The sequence below is a fragment of the Phoenix dactylifera genome, unplaced genomic scaffold (assembly GCF_009389715.1).
Source record: "Phoenix dactylifera cultivar Barhee BC4 unplaced genomic scaffold, palm_55x_up_171113_PBpolish2nd_filt_p 000715F, whole genome shotgun sequence".
In the NCBI taxonomy this organism is placed as follows: Eukaryota; Viridiplantae; Streptophyta; class Magnoliopsida; order Arecales; family Arecaceae; genus Phoenix; species Phoenix dactylifera.
This window is the reverse complement of record NW_024068094.1, coordinates 123,365-143,489: the sequence shown is the minus strand read 5'-3', so window position 1 is coordinate 143,489 and position 20,125 is coordinate 123,365. Positions and strand designations below refer to the sequence as shown.

Here is a 20,125-nt window from a genome sequence, read left to right as displayed (position 1 = left end):
TTCTACCACTGATGCTTTGTTATCTCTAGTCATATGGGCATTTAAAGCACTCATAGAGGTGGAGACATGGGCTTCCAGTAACGCTGATTTATTAAATGCTGCTCTTCCCAAGAGAGCTGCTCATCCTAAGGATGCATCGAAGGTCTACAGTAGTGAGGTGATCAGTGCTAGCAGCAGCTAGCTATCAATGAGGAATATTAGATCCAAACATTGAAAGACTGCCAGATATTCTATGATCGCAATGTTGCGAATGACAAATAACATCTGGATCGACACCTCCATGCTGATGAAAAATCAAAATATGATCCTGGTGTCACAAACTAACATAGACGCCGCTGTCAGAGGTCCATAGTACGTGATAAACCTCTGAAGAGAACAGAAGCCAACAAACGGAGCCCCTGAGAAAAGATCTACGGACAAACCAATGCTTGAAGAGAATTGGTCAGTGTTGAGAATGAGAAAGTTCCACATAATATAATTCCCCCTTGGATACATCAACATGTTCAACCAAAATGGAATATCCAAAACTTCCCAGACTGAAGGAAGTACCCTTGCTAAAGCTGCACCAATAGAAAACCCTAGTGAAACAGACCAGAAATTCGCACATAGCCTACTTCTTTGCATATGTAATAAGCATAGGATTCTGTTGTGTAATCTTGAAACCCTGAAGACCTTGCATGGCAAGTGTAGCCTGCATCTCATCTCCATACTCCACAAAAGCAATTCCAGGCTTTGCTTCTACCATTCTAACCTCCTTGAAACCAGGATACTGACAGAAGAGCATTTGCAGCATCATGGGAGTAGTCTCATGGGGAAGATTCTGAACGAAGAGTATGCTGTTTGGCAGTGCTGGTGCTTCAGGAATCATCGATTTAGCCCCTCCAGGATAAGGCAATTGAGAAAGCTGCATTTTTTTCATGTGAAAGATTAGGAAAATTTTCTTTAAAAGAAGAAGAGGAAAAAAAAGGCTTAGGAAATCAGAGCACCCACCAGGCAACAATATATGTAAAAGACAAACTATAACCATCAGCACAAGCATGCATACAAACACACCAGGAAAAAACCTAAATATATCAGATAGCTCATGAGCTCAAATTATTATAGATTGCAACAATGATCTACATTGTCGACTTCCGTTTGAAGCATGGTTCTATGAATCATTCCTTTTTCCTTTTAACATTCCTTTGATATCAGAGATGCTGGTAAGCAGGTTCAAGTAAAAGCATTGATGCTCACTTTCAGACAACAATGCAGGGAGTATTACTGATGTTCAACCATAAGCATCAAAAAATAAACTGGCCATTCAGGTCTGTTACATTAAATTTCTTAACAAGAAAAAGATCAAATCAGAAAATGCAGGGAAGTATTTATACGAGCTATGAAGGACCCAACTTAACAAATACTTCAGCAAACATCCTCTCCCACCAATAGAAATTCTGCACATATCGGTGCCTGTCACCCAAGCATGTATCCCTTCACTCCCTAACACAGATTACTGCTCGTGCTAAATCTTGTTCCAATCGAGGATTCAAGAAATTGGTGCTATCATATAATTATTCATGTTGTATTTCCTAACAGGTGTCATATACCACTATCAGGGCAAATAAGCAACATCTTTTGCTCCCATTGCTAGAAGTAGCCAAGTTTGGTATCTGCCCCATATGCATGTATAACACTTCTTGTCTAAAATAATACAAATATGTGAATACAGCTCTGGGAATGGTGCTATACAGGTAATTTCTTGTAACACAATATGTATCCTTATAATCGTAATATACAATATGTGCAAAAAAAGTCGGTTTTTGGTAATAAATTTGCATATGGGTTGGGCATGAGACCAATGTATAAGCTAGAAGTGTAGGATCTGCCACCAGAGAACCACATATTTTCATATCACATAACATGGCCCAAAGTTTGAGAACACTACTTTGCTAAGCTTCCCTACAAAAGACATGAAACAGATAAGTCTCATATTTATCTTTGAACCAAACCAATTCTAACAGCCTCCGGTAAAATCATTTGTGACTTCATGTGATCGGCAAAGGTGATACATTATAAGTAGAAAGCCGTAACCTCTTGTTATTTAATTACTAGTAGCCAAATATTATTTTAAACAGTGGATCTATCCGTTTTAAGAACTCAACTACACCATGTCATTTAAGTTTTTATAAAGATCAGTATATAGTTTGAACAAAACCATCCTCAAGCTCTATTATCACAATGAACTCTCATATTTAAAACCACAACCTAAGATGCCTCATATCGGACCGCCATGTCCTATTCAGGGAAAAGACTGAGAATCTGTGCATATGGAACAAAAAGCATCTAAGGACATCTCCTGTCCTATAAGATTTCAAACTTATCAAACAAAAACACTGCTTTTCTCTTTTCCTTGCTTCTGTTATTAGTTTGTTCATATGTCTGAATAACAAGCTAATTTGTGTCCTACAAGTAAAACCTTATAGAGAATCATATCAAGTTGTTGTTGAGTTTGGGTTATTCTAATGCATAAAATCTCGCATTTGAGGGGGTTTGTAAGATGGTTGTGATCTCAAACAAGTGGGGTGGAAAGGCCTTGAATGGATAACTACGATCTTGAATGAAATTAGAAGCTGGCAAACTATTATAATCCTGCACAAGAAGAAAAAAGTTGTGTTTGGTGGATCTTCCTGAAATTACACAAAAGACTACAAAACAGAGGGATTGTTTTGAATACATACAAGGAGACAGAATATGCAATTCCAAAAGCAGTGGGGGCAGCAGATGAGTTAGAGAAAGTGCGGAATCAAATATTGAGTTTTTTCATTTATTAATTTTTTTAATGTATGGGATGGATTTCAGTTTCATAAAGATAAGAACACTGCTTGGGTTGGACCTTCCAATTTTATGGCAAATTAGATTTGGATGGGCATTAATCATGCCGATATAAGGCACAAGAGGGTAGCAAAGGTAGTTAATATATTCATGCTGTTGCATTTTTCAGAAGGTATAACTGTAACTTTGCATGATAAACACATTTTATGGCAAAGTTTGCGAAGAGGGCTAGACATAACCTCCTTGGAAAGTTATTATAGTTCTAGAACAGGTCATGGCAAGATCCAAAATATGAAAGATAAAAATCCCAGAATGCATACAGGTGGTGTAGCTCCGTAGGGGCCAGATCCAGTTTGGGTAGCATCAAGCTGTTGCTCTCGCCGCTTTCTTTCAGCTGCATAGTATCATAACCAGAAAAAAAGTAAGCAATGTTTCCTATCAAAATAATGCAAATTAAGCAGATATATATCTAATACAACAGATTCTTTAAAGTTTTGATAGGTAAATTATGTAATATAATGGCTCAAGATAGTCAGGCAGGAGTTGAGATTGAGCCCCTTATTGTGTATATTTATGAAATGATCAATGTTGTTAACTTAGCATCTGAAAAGCATTAGTTTAGTCACTTATCTACTAGTACATCATATTTGTGTCAAAGAAAACTGAGGTGGCATTTTCCAAGTTAAATAATCAACCAGCATTACTTATTGATCCTTCAAACACCCAATAAATAGGACTACTTGGCAAACAGGGATCCGTAAAGCCAATCTCAAATAATTCGGAAAGGCTAGATGGTTATGTTTATGCAGTTATGCTCATATCTACCATGAAATGATTCATAAAGAATAGAAGAGCTTAGAAGCCAGAAATTGAATCACCAAATTACATAACATAGATATAAGCAGTTTTCTTACATAAGGAGACAAAGAGAGAGAGAAAGAGGAGGAGGAGGAGGAAAGGAGGAAGGGAGGGAGGGAGGGAGAGAGAGGGGGGGGAGGGGGGTTAAGTAACATAAAAAACACCAAAGCCCAGTCTTACCCCTTTCTTCATGCCTCTTCCGTCTTTCACGAGGGACAAAAGTACCATCAGCTTTTGCTATTATATCTGATTTGGTCTTTGCATACTGAATTCTCTGCATTTTAACAAACCATCTGTATCATTATGAAGGGCAGAGAAAGTAGCGGTCCCACAATGGGACAAGAATGTAAGCAGGGAAAAAATCAAAGCAGAATGCCACAATATAAACACTTAGAAACAGAAAATATTTGGGGCTAACACAAATGACCTCTTGCATGCACTAAAGACCAACCCTGCTATTACATTTGCACTGGTAGGAGAAAAGATGAAAATTTGAGAAACTTGAATAGCTTTGAGGTTGTAGGATATAAGTTGAAAGCATTTTTCCATCATTCGATATGTCACTTCAAGAACTTATTTTCAAATGCTAACTGCTGCATCATCAGAACATTCAATTTCCAGATTCCTAAAATGCTGACATGTCTGGACATTAGACACCACATGACACAACATGGCACTCATGGGAACACTCAAAATGGAGTCCATATGTCAGCTAGAAGTGTTGATATATTTAACCAGCTACTGAAGTGTCCCATTAAAAGACATTTTTGTACAGGTTATCACATAAGTTCATCACCATTTCAAGTTTCAACTGTTAAACAACATATGCATGAAAGATCAAAGAATTATTCTTATGTGTCATATCCTTTTCTTTTTTATCATGAATGTTATATGGTTCCATGACTAAAATTTTGTTTAAAAACTCCAAAAGGAATAATCGAAGGTTTGGGTTTCAGCCCAAACCTGATAAGAAATTGGGGTGGGTCACTATCTCATGGCACCAAATATAATGTATACAAAGGTTTTTTATTCTACTTATATGCATATTTTCATCTCTTTAAATTTGGGATATGTTCTCTAGAGAAAACTTCAATTTTGCAAGCTCTGTGAACAACTGGTAGCACTGGGACGCAAACTTCAAAAACCATTTAGAGGAAAAGTACATTTTCTGACAAAGGTTTTGCTATCATAGAGCTAAAATTTCACAAAACTTTCTCCTTCCATATGTTAGACTGCAAATGTTTGATACAGTACACTCCAAAAACAACTTTTTACACATTTCATTTTCAAAAATACTTTTATTGTTTCAACAGGAAAGTACCATAAAAGAATTATATCAAAAGGTACTAAACATATTATATATTTTGAGATGACATTAAGTTTGTTATTCTTGACAGATTTCATTTTTTTAACTATTTCTTATTATTTCTTAATTCTGACCTATATTTCCAGATTTTTTTATGATCTCCAAAACTGCTGAAACAACAACTCGAATAACCATTATCATGAAACTTATTTGCTAGTTTATAGTATATCTTACTAAGGGAATTTTATAGTTTAGAACTAGTCCAAAAGTACTTTCTTGACAGATGTGCAGATCAGTTTGCTTGCAAAAATTATGAGGGCTATTTCTATGTTCTCCATCTAATACTTTCACATTACAAGCAAAAAAATTTCATCTCTAACAGCCAACCCATATATCCTAATTTTTGATCTTGTATCCTTACAAGAACACCAATTCCTGACACCGCAACTTGATCTTCATCAAGTCTTTGCCCAAGTTTAGCATGATTTCTTCCCCACTATTTCTGTAACAATAGAGCCACCATGATCATTAGAATGGTAATGTGTTTTCTCATCCACAACCCAGTAAAACCACCAATTGAATTATCCTGTAACTACCATTTGTTCACTCCCCTTATCATCTTCTTACATGAGTAAGACAGAAGGTACTAAGGTAGAAATGCAACTGCCACCTAAGCTATGATCCCATGATTCCTCAAGCACCTGTTAGCAGAAATGATCTTTTTCTCTTTTCCCATGGGCTTGTTATCCAAAAAAAAAAGAGAAAATGCCAAGACTAGTAACAAAGAATAAATGAAATGAAAGGGGAAACAAGAGGAAATTTCAAGGATTGAACAAATACCAAAAAATTGAACTTGTATTACAAATAAAATTTTAACTTGATTAAAGAGAGAAATTAAGGGCAACAGATATAAGGTTTTATCGGTAACTAACTAAAGCACCCATTAGATGCATAATTCCAGCCTAATGGACAGAATCATGAAAAATAAGTCTCCTGCATGTAACTACCAGTAATTTTCCTAAGCATAAAAATTGAAACACAGAACTTCTAAATACATCAAATTTAGGTATTGCATGCTTTTTTGCACACAAATGCAATCAACCATGGTACTTACTCGATGAGCTTATAAATGCTGTCAGGATGGCTTAACTTTTGGTTTAAAGAAAAAAAAAGGATAGGGGAAAATAGACTTCCCTTAATCCTGAGGTTGACACTACTCAAATAATAGCTAGAAGAAGAAAACATACATTTCGCATGAATCTCTCTCTCTCTCTCTCTCTCTCTCACACACACACAGAGTCACAAACAAATGAACATGCATGCACACAAACCCTAATTTTCCTTTTAAAAAATCAATTTACATTAGTTTCTGTCAGTGATTTCTATTCCTGTTATGATCAGCATTATCCTGGCCTAGTTTCCATTTATAAACTCTGCATAGAACAACACCAACAATCTTAATTCTTATTCTTTTTTTCCCTCAGAATTTCTTATACTTCTTCCCTTTCATGTATTCCATAAAGTAACAAAGCAATTCGAATTTCAATCTTGTTATACTTGAGTTTGTTAGTGATTGGTGAAATTACATTGTGCCCAACCTAGGAATCACTCGAGTTCTTGAGCGCTTCTTCAAGCTTGTCTTTAACCATTCTAATAAATTTTCACTCATTTTCACATGGCAAACGTCTACTATCAAACTTCTATTCTCTACTCTAAAGCTAGTCTTCCTTTGAAGAGTCGTTCTTCCAAGCTTATCAACAGCAATAACTTAATTAAGTCACCCTAATAGGTCCAAAGATATTTATTGTTATTAGATCATCCAAAAGGAAATTAAAGAACAACTCAGACTGAGAATGTCTTTAGCCAAACTGACGCCATAAAACACATCCATTCATGGCAATTACGCCGCTCAAATATGTTTACAGATATTTATTCTTGTTCGATCATCCAAAAGGAGATCAGTAAATAACACCAACTGAGAGTGGCACATCCCAGACTGACAACATACAATTATATCAACCACCCTAACACCCGAAATGCGGCCCAAAAGAACTATGCAAAAACACCAAGCTCCCGAAGCCTTGAGCACCATTTGATGCTTCTACAGTCTCAAAGCAGTTCGCAACTGAATCATCTTGTTGGACTCTATAATCGTAACTGTTACGGGGGAACTAAGCCGCCATGCTCCACGTGACCGGCACGCGCGCCCATGAAGACTACGGCTGTCCTTTGATCCAGCAATCCGACCCCGAGTCGGACATCTTCGGCTCCACAGCCCGACCTCGAGTCGGCTGCCCTTCGATCCAGCAGTCCGGCCCCGAGTCGGACATCTTCGGCTTCGCAGCCCGACCCCGAGTCGGCTGCCCCTTAATCTAGCAATCCGACCCCAAGTCGGATATCCTCAGCACCGCAGCCCGACCCCGAGTCGGCTGCCCCCTGATCCAGCACTCCGACCCCGAGTCGGAGATCTCTTGATAACGACAGGCTGCTTCCCAGAGGCACGCCGAGGCCTCCTGCTCCACTACTCCCTGCAACGGCTGTATCCGATGCTGTTCCACGATCTCCTGTATCAGCCGTACAAAGCGGAACTCCACTACGCCCTGTCATGGCCGTACCCAGCGCTGCTCCACGACGCCCTGTAACGGCCATGTCAGTGGCCACTCCATCGCGCCCCACGATGACAAACCCCCCGGAGAGACCCCCCAGCCAGGTATATATGCGGCTGGGGGGAGAAGGGGGGGTAAGCAATATCTTCCAGAGCACTCTCTTGCTTGCTATTATCATCTCTCTTCCTCCTCCAACCTCCTCTGACTTGATCGTCGGAGGGCCCCCACTACCCCAGTGGTGGTGCGAGGCTTGCTTGCAGGTTTTCCGGTGGAAGGTGGAGCACAATCCACATCAACCAAGGCAGCTCAGACGGAATCCCGTTCACACCGCTGTGCCAATCGTTCTCGGTTTGGACCACCAGCAACAGTTGGCGCTAGAAGGAGGGCCCGAATCTTAGAGCGATCGTAATGGCACGGCGAGGTGGTCGTGGAGCTTCCAATGCCTCCGGTCGCGGGGCCTCTCGCGCCTCCGGCCGGGAGGCCGCTGCGTCTCCAACACATTCTCAGCAACACTCCACCGTTCCACCCCCGATTCAGATGGTCGAAGCCGCTCAGTTCGACCAGTTAGCCCAGCAGGTCCGCACCCTCGCGGAGGCGGTGCAGAACCTGCAGGGTGTGATGTCTCGAGCGCCGCAGCGGGCCCAGGAGCCGCTGCTCCCTGAGCGCTCACCTGTCCTCCTTAACCCGCGCTCCTTCCTCTCCCATGGGGAGGAGCGCCGGCGCGAGGAAGATTCTCGAGCACGGTCCATTCTGCCGGGACCGTCCCACCGAAGCTGCGCGGGGTACGAGAGGCGGGCCCGGGCGCGTTCCCAGACCCCCCAGTCCTCAAGGAACCCGCGCTCCAGTCGGTCCCCCTCTCGGTGCTCCTTGTCTCCCACCCATCGGTCGCGCTCCCTGGACCGGCGGGTGGACGATCTCCACCGACAACTCCAGGTCCTGAAGGGCCACTCTAAAGATCCCTTCGCCGACTTGGAGATCTCCTCCCAACCGGCGCTTGCCTCGAGGATCCTGCGGACCCCAAATCCGCCGGAATTCAAAATGCCGGCGATCGAGCCCTATGACGGGGCGGCGGACCCGCGGGATCACGTGGAGAGTTTCAGGACTCTTATGCTCCTCCATGGAGCATCAGATCCCCTCCTCTGCAAGGCCTTCCCGGCGACCCTCCGTGGCCCAGCCAGGGCGTGGTTCGCCGGCCTGGAGGCTGACTCTATCCAGTCCTTTGACCAGTTCACTCGCCTCTTCATCAGCCATTTCGCCGTCAGTAGCCGGCGGCGATTGGTTTCCGACTCCCTCTTTGATGTCCGGCAAAACGAGGGAGAAAGCCTGCGGGATTACCTTACCCGCTTCAACAAGGCTACATTGGAGGTCCGGAACCTGAGCCAGGAGGTGGCTCTCTCAGCCCTGAAGCGTGGCTTCCGGAAGGGCAGACTCACCTTCTCCCTGGACAAACGCCTGCTGCGGAGCTTCCCGGAGCTGTTGTCTCGGGCGAACCAGTATGCAGACGCCGAGGAGGCAGCCGCCCACCGGAACAAGGAGGCCGCCGAGGCCCCTCTAAAGCTCGGGAAGAAAAGGCGAAAAAAGGCACCCCAGAGGAGGAGCCCGACGCCTCAACGTCGGCGCAGAAGCCCGTCGCCGGCGAGGAACCACGGCGCCCTACGCCCTCGTTCTCCGCCCCGACGTTTCAACCGGTACACTCCTCTCCTGACTCCCCGGGCCCAGATCCTCATGGAAATCAAGGGGCGAGAGGACCTCCCGGTCCCGAGACAGATGAAGAAGATCCCTGGGAGGAGGCCCTCTCGGGCGTACTGTGAGTACCACCGAGACCACGGCCACGACACCGAAGACTGCTTCCAGCTTCGGGACGAGATCGAGGCTCTCATCCGCCGAGGGCGTCTCGGTCGATATGTAAACGACCGACGTCCCCCCGCAGACCCGCGTCCGGCCGACCCGGCCCCTCAGGAGCCTCGGGAGCAGAATCGACCCGTCGCGGGCGTAATCCACACCATCACTGGGGGCTGCTCTCGGCCCGTGAGAAACGCAGGGGGCTCGGTGGAAGCATCAGGGGTGGCCGTCGCGAAGAGGCAGCGGGTCGGAAATGTAATCACCTTTTGTGATGAGGATGTAAAGGGGGTTCAGACCCCCCATGATGATGCCATGGTGATCTCCCTCACTATGGCGAACTATGATGTAAGGCGTGTTCTTGTGGATAGTGGAAGCTCAGCTGATATTTTGTTTTACGAGGCCTTCCAAAAGATGAGCTTGTCCCGACAAGTGTTGCTCAAAACATCCACCCCCCTCATAGGATTCACTGGGGACGCTATCTCGGCCGAAGGTGTCATTGAGCTGCCTGTGACTGCGGGCGTTGCACCCGCAGAAGCCACGGTGCGGCTCGGGTTCTTGGTCGTCCGTGTTCCCTCGGCCTACAACGCTATCCTCGGACGACCCGGACTGAACGCCCTTCGCGCGGTAGTCTCTACATACCATTTGTTAATGCGGTTCCCCACGGCGGCCGGGATTGGAGAGGTCCGAGGTGACCAACCGACCGCGCGGCAATGTTTCCTAGCAACTCTCAAAGGAAAGAAGCCCGTGGAGGCCCTAAGCGTCGAGTCCCTTGACGCCAGAGACGAGGTGGCTTTGCGGCACGGGGAGCCGGCCGAGGGTGTGATCGAAGTTCCCCTTGAAGAGGGTCGCCCGGACCGTACGGTCCGGGTCGGTGCCAACCTCGACTCGGAAGCTCGGCTCAGGTTAGTGGAATTCCTCCGAGCCAATGCTGATGTATTTGCCTGGTCGGCGGCCGATGTACCTGGGATCGACCCGGAGGTCATTTCTCACGCCCTCAACGTCGACCCGACCCACCGACCAGTAAAGCAGAAGAAGAGACACTGTGCCCCGGATCGGATCAGGGTGGTCGACCAGGAGGTAGACAAACCCTTGGATGCCAGGCTAACCCGATGATCATCCCGGGAGCAGACTAGCCTGAAGCCCCGACCGGTCGCCTCGGCTTGCGCCAGCCTTGGCCGACCAACGAGCGGAATTTCCCGAGGCTCGGCCCTTGGATGCCAGGCTAACCCGATGATCATCCCGGGAGCAGACTAGCCTGAAGCCCCGACCGGTCGCCTCGGCTTGCGCCAGCCTTGGCCGACCAACGAGCGGAATTTCCCGAGGCTCGGCCCTTGGATGCCAGGCTAACCCGATGATCATCCCGGGAGCAGACTAGCCTGAAGCCCCGACCGGTCGCCTCGGCTTGCGCCAGCCTTGGCCGACCAACGAGCGGAATTTCCCGAGGCTCGGCCCTTGGATGCCAGGCTAACCCGATGATCATCCCGGGAGCAGACTAGCCTGAAGCCCCGACCGGTCGCCTTGGCTTGCGCCAGCCTCGGCCGACCAACGAGCGGAATCTTCCGAGGCTCGGCCCTCGGATGCCAGGCTAACCCGATGACCATCCCGGGACCAGACTAGCCTGAAGCCCCGACCGGTCGCCTCGGCTTGCGCCAGCCTTGGCCGACCGACGAGCAGAATTTCCTGAGGCCTAACCCTCGGATGCCTGGCTTAGTGCCAGAGGAATTTCCTGAGGCCTAACCCTCGGATGCCTGGCTTAGTGCCGGAAGAATTTCCTGAGGCCTAACCCTCGGATGCCTGGCTTAGCGCCGGAAGAATTTCCTGAGGCCTAACCCTCGGACGCCTGGCTTAGTGCCGGAAGAATTTCCTGAGGCCTAACCCTCGGATGCCTGGCTTAGCGCCGGAAGAATTTCCTGAGGCCTAACCCTCGGACGCCTGGCTTAGTGCCGGAAGAATTTCCTGAGGCCTAACCCTCGGATGCCTGGCTTAGCGCCGGAAGAATTTCCTGAGGCCTAACCCTCGGATGCCTGGCTTAGTGCCGGAAGAATTTCCTGAGGCCTAACCCTCGGATGCCTGGCTTAGTGCCGGAAGAATTTCCTGAGGCCTAACCCTCGGATGCCTGGCTTAGCGCCGGAAGAATTTCCTGAGGCCTAACCCTCGGACGCCTGGCTTAGCGCCGGAAGAATTTCCTGAGGCCTAACCCTCGGACGCCTGGCTTAGTGCCGGAAGAATTTCCTGAGGCCTAACCCTCGGACGCCTGGCTTAGCGCCGGAAGAATTTCCTGAGGCCTAACCCTCGGACGCCTGGCTTAGTGCCGGAAGAATTTCCTGAGGCCTAACCCTCGGATGCCTGGCTTAGGGCCGGAAGAACTTCGAGAGTCAGGAGTCGGCAAGACGCTGCCAAGAGTTAAAAAGAAAAAAAAAGAGGAGGACGAAAGCGAGATGAAGAAACATTCGACTTGTATTAATTTTCATTGTTTCAGGGCCAAGGCCCATACAATTTGGCAAAACGCCGACATACAAAAAAAAGAGGACAACGAAAGGTACAAGAGGTCAGCTTGGAGGAACCCCCGGGTCGGGAGCGTCGGGCTCGTCCGCAGGGGGTAGGGAGGCGGTAGGAGAATCAGCAGGCGATGGCGCCGGAGAGGAGTCGAGAAGGGAAATCCCACTCAGGTCAACTTCGGGGTACTTAGCCGACACCCTTGCCAGGCCCTCCTCGAAGCCTAAGATGAAGGATTCGGACCCCGCGTCCGACGCGTCACGGACGAACTCGTCAGACTGACGATAGGCCCGTACCGCCTCCGACATATCACGGGTGAACTCGGCGGACTGACGATAAGCCTGTACCGCCTGGCGCCCGATCTCCGCACTCTTCTCGGCCAGCGTCGCCTCTACTCGCTCCGTAATCTGAGCCTTAGCCTCCAAGATCTTCGCCACAATCCGGTCTTCAGCCTCGGAGGAGACCCTCAGCAGATTAGCCTGAGCCTCCTTATGCTTCGCCTCGGCAGCAGTGCGAGCGGCCTCAGCTTCCTCCAGGCGCGAACGGAGCTCTTGGTCGTTCGCGCGGGACCTCTCCAAGGCTGACTCCAATTCGCCCAGTTTGGCTTCAAGAGACCGGGTTCGGTTGCGGGCGCTGTCGGCAGACCGCTGAGCCTTCTCCCACCTCTCTCGATAGTCCGCGACCTTCCGGGACTGCTTTTCAGCTCGTTCCTCCGCCTTCTTAACCCTGCTTTCGAGGCCCGAGGCGACTTTGAGTTGCTCCCGAGCTTCCAACAGTTGCTTCTCGAGGGCGGCGAAGCCGAGTGCCCGCTCTTCGGCCTCCCGGAGCCTCGCCTCGAGGTTCCCGGTCGTCCTGCCCGCCACAGCCTGGCCTCCCTCTTCCACTGCTTTCAGTCGGTCCTCGGCCTTCGCCAGAAGCCCCGCCTGTTCCTTGTAGCACTCCTCTAGACGGATCATGTACTGGGCGAGCTAAGAGATAGGAAAAGTGAGGGCGTCAGGCGGAGAACAACAGAGCTAATAAATGGTGAAAAGCGGCCAGAAGAACACTCACCGACATGAGACAGACGCAGCTGGCAGCCCCGACGTCAGAGACCCCCAACTCCCGGACCCGCCGACGGTCCTTCTCCAGCAGCACTGTTTCGATGAGGTTTCGGGCGCCATCGGTAGTGAAGGCCGACCCCGATTTCTCCCCGGAGCCGGATGGTGGTTCTGCAGCCTTACCCTTATCCATCGCCTGGGGAAGAGTCCTGCTGATTGTGCTCGGGGCGGGGGTCACTCCAGGAATTGATAGGGCCCCGCTCGGCCGGGGCCTCGGCGCGTCCCTCCTCGAATCATCAGGAGCCGGCTGAGTCGAAGGCCGGGCCGGGGACCGATCACGTCCGACCCGTCCGTCTCGAGCGGGCTCGGATGATACCTCCGAAATAGAGGCAGTCTCACCACCGGAGGGCTGATACAGCGTCAGCTGCCGGTCCGTGCCCACGGCGTCTCCCTGATTGGTGGGCCCGGACTCGTCGGTCGGCGTCGGAGGCACCTCCTTGCGGGACTTCTTCACCGGCGGGGCTCCGCTTGGAGGAGCTCGTTTCCTCCTCCGGACCGCTTCCAGTAGGGACGACCTACCAACAGCCGGTCCCTTGTCCGACCGCATGACGTCGTCAATCTCTGCAACAAGAACGAGATGGTCGAGGGCTGAGAAACCGAAGGAAAGAACGAGACGAAAGAGGAGAAAAGAGTCAAAAAAGAAATGGTGGCGGGCTCACGGTCGGTGGGGACCGAGCTCAGACCGACATTCACCAAGGTATCCTCGGAAATAAGGCGGGCCACCGGGGGGAGCTGGCCCTCGGCAACCAACCCCTTCAAGGCGGCCAAGCCATCGGATTCCTCCCTCGACAGTCTCGATAGGCCGATCGGGGACTTCATCGGCGTCTCCCAGGTCGCCCTGATTTCCCAAGAGGGATCTACATCGATGAAGAAGAAACGCTCCTTCCAGCCGTGAATGGAGGAAGGAGCCTCTTTGACGAGGCCGCACCCTCGCCGCGCCGCAAAGCACCACCACCCTTTGTCCTGGGGGTGGCCACTCAGGCTGTAGAACTCCCAAAAAACATTCAGAGTGGCGGGAATCTCGTGCATGCGGCAGAGAACCTGGAAGACCGTCAGGGCACGCCACGAGTTCGGCACCAGTTGCGTCGGCGCAACTCTTAAACCCCGGAGTACCTGCACGACTAAGTCCGAAGGGGGAAAGCGGAACCCGGCCTGGAGAATGCCCTCATTGATGGCGATCTTCCCTGGAGGAGGATGGGACATCCTCTCCTCAGGCCCCGGGAGCGTAACGTTGCAGGCCTCGGGAAGGTGGTACCGAGCCACGAGTTTGTCTAAGTCTTCGGCGACCAGCTCCGACTTAATGTGGTCTGCTCTCACTTCGCCCATTCCTAATGGCCAATAAACCTACGGTCAGGACGGAGACAAGAAGGGGGGAAAGACCGGGACGACTGGGGTACACTAGTACAAAAGGAGAAAGTATGAAGAGCCCTAAGTAGAAGAATGGGGTAACTCACCGGAAGAGAAGGAAGAACGGCTCCGAGAGCGTCAAAGGAGAAGCAAGCGAACAGTCCGACGGCAACAACGGCAGCGCAAAGGGGAAACTCGAAAATGTCTGTAAAGAGGAAGACGGACGGGGGAGGGCCCCCGGTTAAATAGGCGGAAAGGCGGGTGATGCCTCGATGACGCCAGAGGACGTCTGGCCGCCGAAGGGTCGCTCGCGCCCCAAAGGCGAATCGACACCATTAAGGAAGGATGTCCGCCGAAATCCTCAGACTGCCAGGTCAGCAACAACCGCCATACGCCATAAAGAAGGCGGGAAGCTCGAAGCGCGCGCACCTCTCCGAGGGATGGCGGCAATCTCGAAGCATCACTCCCTTCACCCGTTCCCCTTCTGGTTCCAGGCTCGGAAGTGGGGGGCTACTGTTACGGGGGAACTAAGCCGCCATGCTCCACGTGACCGGCACGCGCGCCCATGAAGACTACGGCTGTCCTTTGATCCAGCAATCCGACCCCGAGTCGGACATCTTCGGCTCCACAGCCCGACCTCGAGTCGGCTGCCCTTCGATCCAGCAGTCCGGCCCCGAGTCGGACATCTTCGGCTTCGCAGCCCGACCCCGAGTCGGCTGCCCCTTAATCTAGCAATCCGACCCCAAGTCGGATATCCTCAGCACCGCAGCCCGACCCCGAGTCGGCTGCCCCCTGATCCAGCACTCCGACCCCGAGTCGGAGATCTCTTGATAACGACAGGCTGCTTCCCAGAGGCACGCCGAGGCCTCCTGCTCCACTACTCCCTGCAACGGCTGTATCCGATGCTGTTCCACGATCTCCTGTATCAGCCGTACAAAGCGGAACTCCACTACGCCCTGTCATGGCCGTACCCAGCGCTGCTCCACGACGCCCTGTAACGGCCATGTCAGTGGCCACTCCATCGCGCCCCACGATGACAAACCCCCCGGAGAGACCCCCCAGCCAGGTATATATGCGGCTGGGGAGAGAAGGGGGGTAAGCAATATCTTCCAGAGCACTCTCTTGCTTGCTATTATCATCTCTCTTCCTCCTCCAACCTCCTCTGACTTGATCGTCGGAGGGCCCCCACTACCCCAGTGGTGGTGCGAGGCTTGCTTGCAGGTTTCCCGGTGGAAGGTGGAGCACAATCAACATCAACCAAGGCAGCTCAGACGGAATCCCGTTCACACCGCTGTGCCAATCGTTCTCGGTTTGGACCACCAGCAACAGTAACCATCAAAGCCTTGTCCACACTATTACAGGTTGGCATGTAAATCCTTGTATATATAGTATAACCTTCTTGTTCCCATCTTCCTCTAAATAATGTCAAGAGAGCACAAGAAAAAATGTGGTATAATTAAATATATTGTTAATATCTCACCTTTATAACTTGTACTTGGAATTACCAAACAAGAAATTACATGAACAACATAAGGGGCGTTTTCCTCCAAAAGTAGCATCCATTTTGGTCACTTGAATGAGATGTGAGAGTAATTTGTGATAATCTAAACTGTGACAAAAGTTGACAAACACATGCATAAACAGTACAATCAAGACTTATCTACCATCAGAAGTACTCTTAGTATGAGGATTTCCTTAGATCATTTCTTGATAAACTCCAGGAAATGAAGAATCAATGCTTAACAGTTTTTATTCAGAAAACAAAATTACATCAGACTTCAGTTATCAAGTGTGGCAAATTTTGTAGAAGAACAAGCACAGCGTATCTTCATAATCTCTTAATGTAGCATCAATTTATAGCAGAATACCAACATTAGTTTCCTAGTCATTACAATCATGCATTAAAAACTGTATGTTAAAAAGATCACCATGGATCCAACAAAGCACAGCCAACTCAATATGACTTTAAAAGCATGATGTAAGGAATAGCTATCAGGCACATGATGACACCCTAATTTAAAAATTCAAAATTTGCTACAAAAGCTCTAAAAAGTTTTTTTTATAAACATCATAATTGGGGTTAAAAGGCCTTGACATTTACCATGGGCTTGTCATAGAATGGAAATCCTTGCATCCGCTTGAGTGCCTCCTTTGCTGATGAAACATCCTCAAAGATAACCCATGCCTGTCCTTTATGTTTCAGCGTCTTAAAAGCAAGCACCTCCAATATCTTCCCAAATTGTGAAAAAACAGCATGCAGGGATTTTTTAAGTTCTGTTTAACAAGACATTGATATTAGCCAAATAAAATCAGCTCAAGTAAACAAAAGAAGAAGCTCAAATGGAATAAGAGGAAATAAATCTGTAAAGCAATATAGAGAAAGTGAAACATCAAACAACAATCAATGACTCAAAATAGACAACCATGTCCTGATATTGAATAGCAATTAAGTATTCCTAAGAGATATTATCATAATTCATCACATTGGTGCTCAAAGAGCCCAAAATGGATAACAGCCCTGTGGTTTTTGGTCATTTTAATCTAGACTTTCTCCAGCAGATGTTCAGATCAGATGTCTAATCAGGTAAATAGCTTAACAAAGACAAAGCAGAGAGGAGGTTTGGTACTATTGTGGGAGGATTCAATGTTTTAGGACTTGCAGAGGTCCACAGTTAATATTAGAGGCTTTATGCAGGCTGCTATGGACTTTTCGAGAGATCTGGAAAAAATCTGAATGAAATAAAATAAGAATGGAGAAGCATAGAAGAAGAGATGATAACAGAGAGAAAATTCAGGAAATCAAATCTTAATTATTCTATGAAATAGATCCAACTAATAGATCCTAGTGGGAATAGATCCAACTTAGGAGGTCGATGGTTCGTACCAGTTGGATTTCTTTATAAACTTGCTCATAAATGATTGATAAGCTGGCAGAAAACAATGGGCATACCAAATGCCGCCTCATGGTGCATATACAAACAAAACACATCATGTACTTTAAATATCCATTGTAACAATCCATGGAAAAGTATGACCAGAATATTTGGCTTTCTGATGCTTACATGAGTTTTGACTCAAATGCCTGTGCTCCTTACAATTAGCAGAACAAATAAATACACCAAGACCTAGAAGAGGGAAGTATCAAAAATGTACAGGAGAAGTGGCAAGAAACTATTGCAAGCCTGTTAGGATGGTTACATTGTGAAAATTTTAGCTTCTTTTCACTACTATCTCAAAATTAAGGTGAAGTTGCATCAAATTATGAATATAGAGGAAAATAATTATCAGTCATAGATGATGTCCATGAATAGGAAAAGAAGCCCCAAAAATCGAATTCCACAATGATTTAGGGATACATAATGTTAACACTGCTTATCTGCTATTTGCTGATTCTTGGCCAAATCAAATACTTCCACAATCCTCTTCTGATCTTGCTTATTTGCTATTTAACAATATTGTGAAGCTTAGATACAGACAAGGCACCTTTTAGCTTGTTGACTGATAAGGGACAGGTTTCAACGCACTGTATAATTTATTGACCTTATGAGGTGCATATGTCCAACCATATTTGTTGATTGGAGCTAAACCGAAGTCTTCTCACCCAAAGAAGAGAAGAACAGTTACAATAATCAATGTTTACTTCATCCACGCCAATGCTCTTCACTTCTTTGTATACAAGTTCTTCTTTATTATTACAATCAATGCAAGCATTTCTAAGTCCATTCTTACACCAACCATTCCATTTTATTATTGGCATCTCCCTCCCATCCTGTTTCCATAAATTAGTAGTAGTCAGGACGGTAGTCATGAAATTCTCCAAACAGCTGTATACTTTTCAAACTATTGATTATCTATTTTATTAAAATTTTATTATTTTAAGGTTCTGTTATGCTTTCTGACAGAAAAATGAAACTTTGTTAAATTTTGGCAAAACCAAAGAAGACTATGAAATATTTGAGTTCCAACATGTTCATTAATTTCTTGCTTCCCTTTCCAGTATTAAAGAGTAATACACTGCATCTGATTAAAGGTCAGACAAAAGCAAGAAATTTCGCTCTGCGGTCAAGCTAGTACATCAAAACAAGGAAGAAATGCTACAGAAACTTTCAATCATAAGCCTGGCACAAACCTACCCCTTTTCCAACGTAACATACTAGTAAGCAATTCTCTCACAACACATAAAGACAAACAGGTCATATCAGAACAGTCTAATTCACACAAGCAGATCTTGAAGCCTAAAACCATACCTCTAAATGCAGTTTATAACCCTGTCATCTTCCTTTAAGCACATGAAGCATTCTATTTCTCAAAGACTATCAGCCACACGAATTCTCCCAAAACCCCAAGTCAAACAAACACCTATATCTTACGAGGTACCCTAAATTCAGACGTTACTGAACAAATCCAGTCCACAAAAAACATAATGTCCAAATCTGACATCATTCTTCCTTTCACACAACCCCATCTTATATTACTCAGATTCAGAGTCAGTTTCAAGGCTCATACCCAAATCCATGTCGAGTTAGCAATCACCAAACTAATCAAGATCACGACTCTATGATTTAAATGGAATATTATAGACCAGGTAAAGCAGTTCATGTATTCAGAAGATCACCACCAACACCGAGCACGAGGTATTCAGCTCGGAAGAAAAGAAAAAGGCAAGAACATGCTTTCTGCAACAGGCATTTCTCAACGAATCCATAAGAAGTGATCCAATTTTTTTCATCGGGTCCGGGTGAAGACCAAAGATCTTGAGCGACCGATCCGGCAGAACAACTCAAAAGATAAAGAAGTATCGTTAATTTCTTCATGCTCGTTCCAAGTTCGAAGTACCATTTGTACAAATAAGAATCCCCTTCCTTACATGATTTCTTCTTCATATAGATAGATATAGGATCCATGGGGCAATTACTTAGAAGTACATTTTGTGCAACAGCCCTTCCTATCTGATAGAAAAGGATCCCATGATCCTGAACCGATCTTACCTGGGATCGCAAATCCCAAGTTTGTCTATGAAGAGCTGATCTAATTGTATTAGTTTCTATAATTGATTTCTTCTGTGTAATACTAATTGATAGGGCCTCATTGATAAGTACTACAAGATCTCGTGCATTGGAACCCATGGTTATGGACCCGAATACGTTAGTATGGAACATTTTCCTAGCTCCAAGAATTAGACACAAGAATTGATGAAATATCACTTCGTCAAAGATTATAATTCAATAGATGAACGATAGGGAAGTAAAATAAATCAATAAGGGCATACAAAAAACCTAGGTTTTTCTCGAGATACCAAAGAAAGAGAAGTAACAAAAGCACATGACCACATAAACCCTAATCTTCTGTTGAGGGTTTAGGGCTTAAGAAAACGGATTCTTGCATCGCCTCCAGAAAACAAAAAGAAAAGGAGAAAGAAAAGGAGGAGAGAATTTACCATCGATTTTGATCTTCTCGTTGAGGTTGTTGATGTAGATGGTCATGTTGGGTTGAATCGTCGAAGCGTCATCACCACCGGTGCTCATCTTTGTCTCGCAAGCGAGAGCGAAGAAGGGAGTGAGAGAGATACGGAGGGAGAGAGGGAGCTTGTCTTGGTCGCTTCTCTGATTCGCGGCCGAGCCACGATTATAGCCGAACTCGAGCCAAATTTTTATTATATATATATATATATATATATATATATATATATATATATATATATATATATATATATATATATATATATATATATATATATATATATATATAATATATATATA

The 20,125-nt window shown here is 46.7% G+C and overlaps 1 protein-coding gene across 1 annotated transcript; it reads right to left on the bottom strand.

Annotated features, from left to right (window-relative positions):
* Positions 1–367: 367 nt before the first annotated feature.
* Positions 368–19,961, bottom strand: LOC120106972 (U1 small nuclear ribonucleoprotein A-like). The gene is made up of 5 exons (XM_039120106.1): positions 19,804–19,961; positions 16,468–16,640; positions 3,853–3,946; positions 3,135–3,208; positions 368–904 (listed from the first exon to the last, which is right to left on the bottom strand). The coding sequence occupies exons 1-5, from the start codon at positions 19,889–19,891 to the stop codon at positions 611–613; spliced, it is 723 nt and encodes a 240-aa protein (XP_038976034.1). The 5' UTR covers positions 19,892–19,961; the 3' UTR covers positions 368–610.
* Positions 19,962–20,125: the final 164 nt, after the last annotated feature.